The sequence below is a fragment of the Pimephales promelas genome, chromosome 1, assembly GCF_988280905.1.
Source record: "Pimephales promelas chromosome 1, fPimPro1.hap1.1, whole genome shotgun sequence".
NCBI classification, from domain to species: domain Eukaryota; kingdom Metazoa; phylum Chordata; class Actinopteri; order Cypriniformes; family Leuciscidae; genus Pimephales; species Pimephales promelas.
The window spans coordinates 5710450-5723613 of NC_142769.1; the positions used below are offsets into that span (position 1 = coordinate 5710450).

Here is a 13164-nt window from a genome sequence, read left to right on the forward strand (position 1 = left end):
ACTATTGCCAATGCCCATTTTTACACGGTGAGTGTTAATTTTAGGCCCTGTTTGCAAGTACAGTACAATGAGACAGACTGATGATGTACAGTAATTTGAAAGTTTAAAAAGTTTTTCTTTATGCGGTTATGCTCTACCAATACAGTAAAAATAGTATTATATGAAGTATTATCACTATTTAAAATAACTGTTTTGCATTTAGACATATTTCAAAAAGGAATTTATTCCTGTAATGGCAAATGTCTCCAGTCTATAGTCACATGATCCTTCATAAATCTAATATGCTGATTTTCGCCAGTCACTTGTAGTCACACACACACACACACACAAAAGCCTTATAATAAAAAAGAAGAACAAACATTTTGTTTGGAAACTGAGATACTTTTTTTCAGGATAATTGAAAGATGAAAAAAGAACAGCATTGATTTGAAATCTTTGGTACCCTTAACCAGTGTTGTAGTACTCGAGACTATGGTCTCGAGACCATATTTTAATGGTCTTGGTCTTGTCATGGACTCGTGTGCATTTGGACTCGGAATTGACTCGGACTCGAACATTTTTTCTTTTTAGGACTCGGACTTATTCCCGAGTCCACTCGAGTTCAATTCAAAACATTTTTCATGATTATTATTGTATGTTAATTAGGGCTGTCGCGGTAACCGCAATATTGTAGTAGCTACCGCGCTTCAACCACAGCAACCGCGATATTCAATTTTTTTTATAAGGCTATACCCTTCTTGTTTTGAACGTAATGCATGTGTATTGAATGTTAAACCAGTTCATAATGATAACAAGACTGTTTATCATGGTGATGTGTAGCCTACAGGCTTCACACAGATAGTGAATGAGAGAGATCGGCAGAGCGCGTGCAATTACCTCTGTCTTTGAAGTCGTGAAAAGCTTGTTGTATCAAAGGGAAGCGAAATATTTGTTGCATCATCATTTTAACGTTCTCTTCACGTGTATTTTCCCATAAATGCGCGTCAGCAGCAGCGCTGTTCAACATCCCACAGCACAAGGAAGCCGAAATAAAATCAGTGAGTCACGCATTGAATCAATGGGTCTCTAATAAGTGAAGCATCAGCTTCAGCGTTGCCTATGCGACGCATTGCTGCTCAGCTGAGCCTCGAAAAGTTGAACATCAATGTTAGAAATAATTAACATATTGTTTCTTTACATCTCTTTTAATGAATCAGCTTTTTTAAACGTGTTCGTTGAATGAACGGTTCAATGACTCGCTCAAAGTCCGTTGTCATAACAATATGCGCGCTGAGTGAAAGTTTTTCAATGCGCATATACTGTAGACGCTGTTGTCCTCGTTTTTGTCCACATCGTAAACTTTATTTATATAGCAACAAAAACATATAAATTAAATAAATAAATGGCGGTAATACCGCATATCGCGCTATTGAGCCACTCAATATTACCGCAAGGGAAATTCCATTACCGCGACAGCCCTAATGTTAATAAAATATTTCTTTAAATTGATTGACACATCCAGTGATTGGTGATTTTCTAGTGCGCAACTGCGCATGACAAATTGTAATAAAATTACTTTTAACACCACCTAGTATGTGGCCTTTTTACCCTAAACTGATCAAGTAAATTCAGTAAAAAAAAAAAAGGAAAAAAAAAGGATTTCTCTAAGTAAATAAAAGTAAATTAGGTAATCCCTCAGTGGTCTCGGTCTCGACTCGGACTCGACCGTCTCTGGTCTCGGACTCGACTCGGACTCGACTCTCTATGGACTCAGTCTTGACTCGGACTCGACTCTCTCTGGTCTCGGTCTGGACTCGGACTCGAGTGAGGTGGTCTCGACTACAACACTGCCCTTAACCTTACAGTGACAGTCTTTACTGTCATTTTTGATAGATTTATTGTGGAAAAAAAAATATTAGTTTCTAAAAAAATGAACTGTAAATGAACAGAAGTGTACGCTGGATGGTAATGACTGAGTCAATATCAATATACTGTGCATCACTAGTTGCAAAGCACACTTAATTCTAAAGGTAACATTAAGTACCAACCTGATTGTGGGCCTCTTTCAGGTCCTCCTCTCGGCTAAACAGGGTGTTCTCTAGTTGGGCGATCTTGCTGAGGCAGGCCTGGTACTTGTGTTTGCAGAACTCGAGGGATTCACTAAGAGGTTGTAGTCGAGCCTCAGCATCTGTGGCCAGTTTCTCAGCCTCCAGTAGATCTGCCTTCAGCTGAACCATCTCTGCATCCTGACTGTGGAGAGCTGCTTCCCTGCAGGAGGCCTGACACACACAAACACTTATATTTACAAACAGAAGTTGGGATATAGTGAAACTGAAGTCGGCTGTGCTGCCTCACCTCGTCCTCGGTGTCTGTCTGCCTCTCCAGGTTATCTCTGTGCATCTGCAGGAGAATCTGTGTGCTTTGCAACTCTCTCTTAAGGTCCTGCACCTCCTTCTGCTCCTGGGTCTCCTGCTGCCAGCGCTGCATCTCCTCACGCAGTTCACACAGCTCTTTATTTTGACCTATACACTGACACAGAACCAAGACCAAAAACCAACCTAGTAACTTTTCCGTTTATATCACTTTGCTTGTCTGTGTTTGTGTCTAGTTGTAATCGATTTTGAAGGTCTATACCGATACAAATATTTTGTAAAATCCGATATATCGGCCGATATTTTTTATTTAATTTTTTCCAGGAACGCACAACAAAACATTAACAGATTTCCCTAACATTAGTTATTTGTAGTTATGTATGAGTTTTAATTAAAATAATATGATAATACATTTTAAAAAGAAACTTGTTTCTTTTATTGTCGCAACCAAAGCTCATGAATTAATTAACAAAGCTCATTAAATTCCACTGATGATAGTGGCATTAGCTAGCTTTTTGGTTAGCTAGAATGTGTTGCGCGTTATAAACGAGTGTTGCCAACAGTGCCCTCTGGTGGACAAACTATACAACTTCAACACTCCAACATGACATGGTTGAAGCGTGTTTCGTCCGTTTTTATTTTATTTTTGAAATATTCATTTATCGGCAATTATAACTTCTGATACCGATAGTTTGGAAAATGCCTAATATCGGCCAATTAGTAACTAATTGTGCTACTTAGTCACTTTTTATGGAAAGAAATACTGTAATGCTACTTTTAAAATGACCTTTCCTCACCTGTGGTGGGCTTGCTAGTTTGTTTTTTTAATTAACAAAATAGGTATATTTTGGGCAAATTTCAAGGAACTTTCATACCAAAAGTGAAATGATTAAGCCTCGAGCTTTGAGGGAAATGCAAATCCACGCCAGTACAGTAGAGGGCGCAGCTCAAACAAACCTTTCAGCTGCTGCAATTCTGAATCGCAGAAGAATAGGATGCAAAAAAACCCGACCGATAAAGGACTTTGAAGGCCGATACCGATACAAATATTTTTTGGTTTTAAAATCCGATATATCGGCCGATATTTATTTATTTTTATTTTTTTTTCCAGAAACGCTTAACAAAACATTAACAGATTTCCCTAACATTAGTTATTTGTAGTTATTTATGAGTTTTAACTAAAATAAAGTGATAATGCATTTTAAAAAGAAACTTGTTTCTTTTATTGTCACAACAGAACAGACTGATAATAGTGGCATTAGCTACTGTAGCTTTGTGGTTAGCTAGTCTATGATGAGCCATAATTTAGCAATGGATTATGTCATACTGCAAATTGTAAAACATACATTTTCAATATAAGCCAAGGAGAGATGATATGTCTCATTGCTATAACTGTCACACGCTATTAAAGAAATACTTCAGTCACATCGTCAAAAGTTAAAAGGACACTCAGTCAACTACATTGTAACTATTACTAGCTAATTCCGCTTCACTCTCGGCTTATTTAACAGCAGCAAAACTGGATATGATAGTCACAAATTTTGTCATGCTTATTTGAGTTGAGAGAACTGATGCGAATGTTCTTTTAATTGTTATTCAAGCTATGTATGTCTCGTGACCAACTCAACGAGTGTTGCCAACAGGAACGGTGTAGAGTGCCCTCTGGTGGACAAACTATACAACTCCAACACTCATGACATGGTTCAAGAGTGTTTCGTCCGTTTTTATTTTATTTTTGAAATATTCATTTATCGGCCATTATAACTGCCGATACCGATAGTTTGGAAAATGCCTAATATCGGCTGATAATATCGGCCTGCCGATATATCGGTCTGGCTCTGAAAGCAGTGCACCATCACTTACAACAATTACCTGTTCTTATATTCAGCACAACAGCACTCTATTGCGTGATATTCCTTAATTAGCATTAGCACACCTCAAATGTTGCTCATTGAATATAATTTATGGTCGGAACCACGCTATTATAACTCTCTATTTACAGACTCACTTCTAGAGTCAGACACTGGCATATATAATGAATGCTAGAGATTCGGAGACAGAAATCACCGAAGCCTGTTTGCTCCCTGAAGCGTGTCTGTGGTGGCTCACTGATAGCAGCTCTACATTAGATTATTAGACTCCAGAGAGAGCTGATCCCAGATTGGATAATATTATTTTTTCCCCTGGCTGATGATGCATTACAAAAATAAGGAGCACTGTAACAGATGTCTCGCAGGGTGAAAATAATAAATCACACAGACTACCGTGCACACACACATGCGGTATATTAGTTTTGTAAGTTAACTTGCGTGATTTATTAGGTTGGTGAAGGCCCTGGATGGAGTCTCCTCAGTGCACTGACCTTCCCTTCGCAAGCATCATTAAGACCGCAGCGCTAATTGTGTTGTTTTAAACGAGTGGAACCTGATAATGACTCCATTAGTGATTCACCTACACTTCTGTTTTCTTGGAGTCGAGCCGGGAGGAGGCGCACGGACGTGCACATGGGAAAACTACTGACAGATGAATGGGATGAATGAAGCAAGAAAGCAGAGGAAAGGAGAGCATATGAATGTTCCTTAAGTTGATGAAAGCTCGAAAAAGGTGGTATAGTGGAGGAAGGGCTTGACACCACAAGAAATATTAGGATCCTACGACGATGCCTGATTGGCCAACGAAATTGATTTACACTGCAGATGTGGCACAGAAAAGGTACTTTGACATATGGTATGTAAATACCTATAAACAGGAAAAAGTGTGGTTAAATGCTGATTCTCACTATTATTATTAATATTATTAATATTCCATGGTCCAGATTGGTTAGCTGACAACGTACATTACACTCCAGGCTCCAATTCCAATTATTAAAAGTTAATCTAACATTTTCATTCAGTTGAATTGAATGACATTTAGAAGGTTTAAGCAGTCAGTCTTGCAAGGCCATGTAAAATAGAATCAATTAGTGAAAAAAATTGTATTAAAATTACATATTATCATCATTAATAGCAGGTAATTGTACTTTTATTGTCGTTAACACCAATTACATAAGTACATCATGATTATTGGTGGGTGTTTTTTACTACAAAATGACCCAAAAACTGAACGAACGAATGAACAAACAAACGAACGAACGAACGAACGAATGAATGAACAATACAATTATGAAATATTTTTGCGACAGCTGAATGACGGTTTCGGAGAAGTAAACAAGTTGACTCTTGAAAAATGAGCTTTTTTAGTATATCAGAAGCCTAATAAAATGTTTTATTTTACATGGAGTGGACATGACCAGCTTTCTAACCCCAAATCACTTCATCTCTGTAACCCCTTTTTGTTCTCTCGTAGAATAAATGAATCATGACTTGCCTAACAATAGTGCATTTCTACAATAATGGCATTATTATCTAAAAGCATTTCTTCATCCACACCTCTAGGTGTCAGTATAAGTCTTCACCGAGATGACACATGGGCCAGAGCAACGTAAACAAAAAATGACAGAGTGCACCTTCTCGAGTCTGTGAGAGTTGACGGCAGTGTGTTGCGTGGCGGCATTACAGCATGAACCAGTGCTAAGCTCAGTGTAATTTTCAAAGTCCCCATTTCAGTCCCAAATTCATCACACAGACAACAGCCCATGGCTATTTCAGATGAGACTCAGACAGAGAGAGGAAGGGTAGACCCATTTTATGGAGCTCTCTCGTTCTTTCCCGCCACTGATTAATTTCATACCAGATCGGTTGGCCAGCAGTGTTATTAGCATAAAATTTCCATGGATCAGGCCCTGCAATAAAACCCTGTCATCAAGTCACTTGTCAAACACACAATTTCAAATCTCATTTAGTTTCTAATATAATTTTCATTCCAGGCGGAGGGATGCTGAGAGAGGTGGAGCGGTAGAAGAGAGACGGGTGAGTGTTATGTAAAGGATAAACGGAGTCATCGATCAAAATTAAAAGAGCCGAGCTTCGCTTCATGATTAAAAATTCTACGGATCAGCATCAAGTGTTTATCAGGTGAAGCAAACAGAAGGAGGTTGAGATGCTCGCTGTGGCAGAACTGGATCTTCTAGAGGACCTCAAGTGTTAGACAAGCAGTCAGTGTTCGCTGAAGCAACAATCTACTATGATAATCTAACGCCACTGCGAAAGATAATTACATTTTTACATTTTGTAAACAAAATCAGTGTTGACTGCCTGTGCAAAATTTGCCAACAAGACACTAAGGGCCAGATTTACTAACAGCTTACTCCAACACAAACCCTCTTTTGGCATTAAGAGGGTGTGCCTTTGGCATTAAGAAGACTTGTTTTTTGGCAAAAAAACAAGCCTTAAACCAGACGCTACCTGGTAGATTGCGTTGGTCATTATGTAGGGGTGTAACGGTACATGTATTCGTATTGAACCGTTTCGGTTCGAGGCTTCCGGTTCGGTAGAGCATACAAACCGAACGATTGCTTGGACCATTTTTCTTGCCGGAAAAATTTGTGCTGACGCGGCCAACACAACGTTGCGCAACATCCAAATGGCAAGGGTAATGAAAGCAGAACGAAACTGCGCTCCTCGTTATGTGCTTCACGGATCGTTTATCAGTTCGGACCAGCAACATCTGTGCAGCGCGAGCCGATCTCGATCAAGCAACACTGTTACTACACAGCGCTAAGAGATCCGGTAAAGAAAACATTTGAATTCGCCACTGAGGTAATAACATCGCTGCGAGATCAGGTGAGATGCATTCACATTTCTCCGTTATTAACCGTAGATCTGTATTAGATCAAACAGCGCTGTCATGGAAACCAGGAGAAACATTGTGCCGTGAATGAACTAGTACTTTACGTCCACAGACCAGCAACATTCACAATGGATTTAATATAGTAACACTAACTGGAACCAGTTTGGCTGGAATGGTGAAATGCTTTCAAGTACTTCACACATCTTTTTCCAGCACTTCAAAATTCAAATATTATATAAATAAATATATATTTAAATGTTATTTTTAATGTGATGACCAAAACATTATTTGTTCATCCTTCAAAGATGACCCCTATTTATAAACCTGAAAGTTTCAAGATCTAGGAAAACTCACACTTATTTAAAAATATTTTTTCTTTAAACAAATAGGAAATTTCTCTGGCATTTCTTTTTGCTGTATCGAAAACGTACCGAACCGTGACTTTAAAACCGAGGTACGTACCGAACCGTGATTTTTGTGTACCGTTACACCCCTATCATTATGAAAATGATCTGACTGCATCTCTGTTCTATAATTTGTGCGTCGTCAGTAGATTGGGCTCTCACGCTAATTTGCCCTGTTTAGTAAATCTGGCCCTCAAGGCCCATTCCCATCAAGGACGATAACTATAAAGTTTTAATTAACGTTCTAAATCTGTGAGAATACAGTTGTCCAACCCCAACTATAACGATAATGACACATACAAACTACTTTGTTCGAATTACTTTCAGATTTTTTTTTCAGCCAACAAGAATCTTCCCATCTTTAAAGAGCGCAAGCAGTGGCGCAAAAAGTGGGTATGCGCAATATGCGCATAGGGGCGCAGCACCATGGGGGGCGTCATAGCGATGGTAAAAAATAAAATAAAATAAATGAATTAAAAAAAAATATATATATATATATATATATATATATATATATATATTGTATTTCTATATGTAGCTGTCGTTATGCTTTTCTAAATCATTTCTGCATTTCTTCAATGTTATATAAAATTTTTGCGCAAAAATTGTTGCTGCATACCCCTCTGACACTAGGTAGTTGTGCCCCTGAGCGCAAGCATTTTAAACTGTGTAACTCCCTAAAAAAGTAACTGATTGTGTTAGTTACTTTTTATGGAAAGTAATGTTGTTACTTTTTGGTCATGTAGGTTGGACTTGCTTGGTTGTTTTTAGAAAGAAAAAAAAAGCAATCTTTTTATGTAACTCGTGTTACTTGTACTGTGTTATCTCCAACGACAGATGATTTGGTTGTTATGGAGTGTTCGAAGTGTTTTTAAGCACATGCTATGTGTTTTATGCAAGTTTAAAGTGCATTTAGGAAGGCTGCATGCGCTAGGCTTATTGTATTTACACATTTACAACATTTTTGTGGACAGACTTTCGCAGTGTTCTGCCAATATCCAATAGGGGATTATCACGCTGATACGTAGTAGGCTACTTCCGGATTCTGTGATCTTTGTGCACTGCCACTTCCGTTGAATCACCGATCTCACTGGCGAACTGATGACGGACTACACTAAGTTTATTTATACGGCATCCCAGGTAAATTAGTGCCGGCTGCAAACAAACATGCTACCTTGTTTTATTTTAAAGTTTTAATCCACTTCTTCCTTATACTCAATTCAGTCAGGAATCCATGAAAACTTAAGTAGGGTTGGCGTTGTTGGTTAGATTAACAAAGTGGAACAGAGCAGTGACATAAATAGCATTCGTCTCAGGCATTGTTGAACTGCGTCGGAAGTGGACATGCACAAAGTTGACAAATCCCGCCCATGAAACCCGGAAGCGTGATAATCCCCTATACACTCGGTTCTACCAATACCCAATCCACTCGGATATTCTCTGCTTCCACGTTCATTGAAATGCATTGCAGTTAGTCAGTTTTCATTCGTTTTTTCTTGTCATTTTAAGTTTAAAATGGTCAAACGGTGTGCATGGGGTACATGCAACTCCAACACTAGGTTCCTGAGATGCTGGGTGACGGTGTGTATTTTTTTTGTTCCTTTCCCAAGCCACATCTCAACCGAGAAAACTTAAGTGTCTGCTCTCTGGATTAAGTTATGCGGTAGACCACCAACTAAACGTGGATAAATTAAACAAGGATGTCTACATCTGTTCTAAGTTGAGTCAACAACGTATTTGAACATCATCTTTAAAATCTCTAACTTAACTCTTCGCCTAACATTAGAAAACGTTAACGTTAGCTTCTAGCTGCATTGTACATCATGCCACTTAGCTTCATTAACGTGTCTGTAAATTACCAGGATAAAAAACGTTAACAATGTTGTGCTGAATGATTAATGTAAATACTGTAGCACCAAACAGTGATGGCAACGATATGCGGTTTATCACGTTTACACTGTGTGACCTGTACATTTTTTCCTGGAGCTGAAGCTTTTCATCGACCTTCTCAACAAACAAATTATTAATATAACCCTCCAATGCATAGTAGAGCCCGACCGATAAAAAAGGGCGATACCGATACAAATATTTTTGGGTTTTAAAATCCGATATATTAAATATATAAAAAAAATTGTATTTTTTTAAACTGGGCATGATGGTCACAAATTTTGTCATGCTTATTTGAGTTAAGAGAACTGACGGGGATGATCTTTTAATTGTTATTCAAGCAATGTATGTATCGTGAACAATTCAACGAGTGTTGCCAACAGGAACCATGTAGAGTGCCCTCTGGTGGACAAACTATACAACTCCAACACTCATGGCATGGTTCAAGCGTGTTTCGTCTGTTTTTATGTTATTTTTAAAATATTAATTTATCGGCCATTATAACTGCCGATACCGATAGTTTGGAAAATGCCTAATATCGGCCGATAATATCGGTCTGCCGATATATCGGTCTGGCTCTAATGCATAGCTATGGCCCTTTAGGTGATTTCAAGATGATATATAATCTTTCTGTCTCCAAAAATCACCACTTGCCTCATATGAAATGCCTCTTATGTGACAGCTGCCATACCGCCTGTTTCTGAATGTGGACTGTTGTCCGAGTGAGTGGAGGGGGCGTGGCTTAGCCACAGGTCAATTACATGCATCTAACCCTAAACCAACCTCTATTCCTAGCCCTATAAGTACACAGAGTTAATTGTTATTACTCAGTACTTCAATGTATCATTACATAACATGGACACCTTAAAATAGTGTAACCTAAAACGCTTACTAATAAAAGATAAAATATTTGATCAGTTTACTTGCACTGTCATGTGACCAGAGAACAGTGAACATATGAATGTGTTGTTACGTTATTAAATTTTAACTGAACAAAACAAACAGTATTCTTTGGTTTAATGTAGTTCGGAGCAATTCTGTAAGAAACTGCGACTAATAAACAGCACACACGCTTCTAATGAAACCTCTGCTGGCTCATGAAGTGGTTGCCAATACAACAGTCTTTCAGATGCTGTAATAAAGTATGATAAACATTATTTTCATGAGACACGCACACACACTTAAAGCCAAGCTGAAGGCACAACCACTAATAATGAAAAATAACACCAGTTTGGAGAGAGTAGAGTGGGGTGGGGGTGAGGGTATTTTAATAAGGACAGAGAATCAATGCAATTTAATCAATCTTGCCTAATTAAAAAAAATCTATATTGTGAAACAATCAAGGTGCATAAACAAGATTAAAATAAATGAAGGAACTGTGCCATGAGCAAGGGAGGGCCTAATTAAAGGGAGTTAATTGGAATTCTATGCCTATGTGTGGTTTGTCGATGCAGCCGACAGGAAATATTACACGTGAGCGCGCTCACCGGAGACCTCACAAACACCCTTCAGCGTAACAACACCACCAAACTCATGCTTACACCAAGTTTTCTTTCAGCTCTCAATACCCAGACTGGCCAATTTGAGATTTTTAGTGTGTTTACCTGTTTGTAAAGAGAGTCTGTCTCTCGCTGGAGCCGTGTTGTGTTGTGTTTGTTGTTCTCTATCACCTCCTCTCTCTGTTTCAGGATCTCCTGAAGCCTGCTCAACTCCTCCTGCAGGGCCACAACCTCCTCTCTCCTCGACGGGACCTCCTGCATCTGCTCTGCGAGCTAAACACACGCCACAGCCACACAATGACAATATTTAATGCATTTTAATAGTCAAGTAATGTGGATTTTTTGATAGCTAGTGCCAGTATCTAGAGATTAGGAACTCATAATCGCCTAGAAATCTCCGGATTCTGCTTTACGCATTTTAAGTCATGATTTTGAGGAAAAATCTGTTAACATATAAAACTCAGTATAAAAATTATTAAATAATAAGTATGGGACAACAAGGTAAACTATGTTTTTGGCTAAGATTCCTTAGTATTATGATTATTGGTAGCTTTTAATAAAGTATAATGAAGCCATAGATCTAAGCAAACAACTTATATATATATATATATATATATATATATATAATATACACAATTACACACACACACACACACACAAAAAAAAAACAACAACAGTATATACAGACAATACCAGTCAAAACCGGGATAAATTAAGTTTGCATTAATTTGATTTAAAAAAGTGGTCCCACTTTATATTAAGTGGCTTTAAGTACTATGTACTTACATTGAAACGAATAATTTGATACAATGGACTTATACTGTACATACAGGTTTTTACATTGTACTTATATTTTAAAAATACCAGCATGTAATTACAGCTGTAACTAATTTATGTAATTACAGATGTCCCATCCCTTACACTTTAACCTACCCTTAAACCTACCCATACCACCACACCTGTCCCTAACCTTAGCCTCAATAGCAGCAAAAGTGTTTTACAATACAACATGAGCACAATAAGTACATTATACTTATTTTTAAATGTAAGTACATAGTACTTAAAGCCTCTTAATATAAAGTGGGACCAAAAAAGTAAAAACAGTAATATTGTGAAATATTACAATTTAAAAATAACTGTTAAATATATATATGATATTTAATGCTATATATACAGTATACAGTATATATATATATATATATATATATATATATATATATATGTATATATATTCTAAAGTTTAGACCGGTAGGTAATTTATATATATTATATGATATATAATGCTATGTGGAAAATATTTAAGCATGGCAAACTCTGTTAAATTCAGCTGAGATTACCTTTATTGACATCTGATATAAGTGTAATAAAGCCTTTTTTATTATAAATAAATATGTCCAGAAAACGCAGGGAAGCACAGAGGCCTGAGGGACTTCAGCTGTGGCACAGAGACATGTAGGGCCGTGGATATATAAGGCCTGTCAAATTCATCCCTCTTTCATTACATGCCTCTCTATAATCACGCACCATCGCCTCTATAGTGCGAAAAAGATAATCTCTTTCTCTTTCACTCCGTGTCTGTCTCTTCAGCCGTCTGCTTGGATTAAAATGACATCTCCCCTTGAGTCTTAGGAAATGCCACATAAAGCAGTTACTAACAAACCTTCATGCAAGAGGAGTTGGAGCGGATTGAGGTGTGGTGGTGGTGTGGGGGGGGGGGATGTGCCCTTCAGCAAAAATGAATTTTCCAATTGCAGTTAGTTCTGCCATGAATAAATAAACAAATGAATAATTGAGAGGGCAACATAAATAAATAACATCACAAACATTTCACAGGCACTCATAAGTTCGGAAGATAACTGGGGCTGAATGCTAATGATAAAAACAGTACATGGAGCAGAATCCAATGCATAATTCACAGCTCGCTCGAAAAAAAAAAAGTCAAAATAAATTAATAAATATGGAAAAGAAAAATCTCTCAAAGAACTCAAAACATCCAGTCTGCACTGAAGTGACAGGTTTGTCCCATTTAAAACATCCAAGGACACTCTGCCAAACAAATACTGTAACTGACCAGTCAGACATGTATAAATAAACCAGTACAGCCTTCAACTTCAATTGACAAGTTATGCAAAAGCTTGGGACACAGGGAAGCGGGAGACGTGCGGGCGTCAGGTCCATCTTTAGTGCGTGAGTGAGTGTGGATGGACTGGACGGCCCGTGTCCTTGATCCTGTCCGCTTTCGGCCCACGGAGACCTTCAGATGCATCCTTCTGATCTAAGGCCAGTTTTGCAATA

The 13164-nt window shown here is 38.0% G+C and overlaps 1 protein-coding gene across 1 annotated transcript in view; it reads right to left on the reverse strand.

The window, feature by feature from the left end:
- pmfbp1 (polyamine modulated factor 1 binding protein 1) overlaps positions 1 to 13164 on the reverse strand; it is a 300111-nt gene that overhangs the window by 98423 nt on the left and 188524 nt on the right. Inside the window, exons 14-16 of the mRNA XM_089119591.1 lie at positions 10975 to 11142; positions 2335 to 2508; positions 2028 to 2258 (exon numbers count right to left, since the gene is read on the reverse strand). Of these exons, the coding sequence (XP_088975717.1) occupies positions 2028 to 2258; positions 2335 to 2508; positions 10975 to 11142 (573 nt within the window). The remainder of the gene's footprint in view (positions 1 to 2027; positions 2259 to 2334; positions 2509 to 10974; positions 11143 to 13164) is intronic.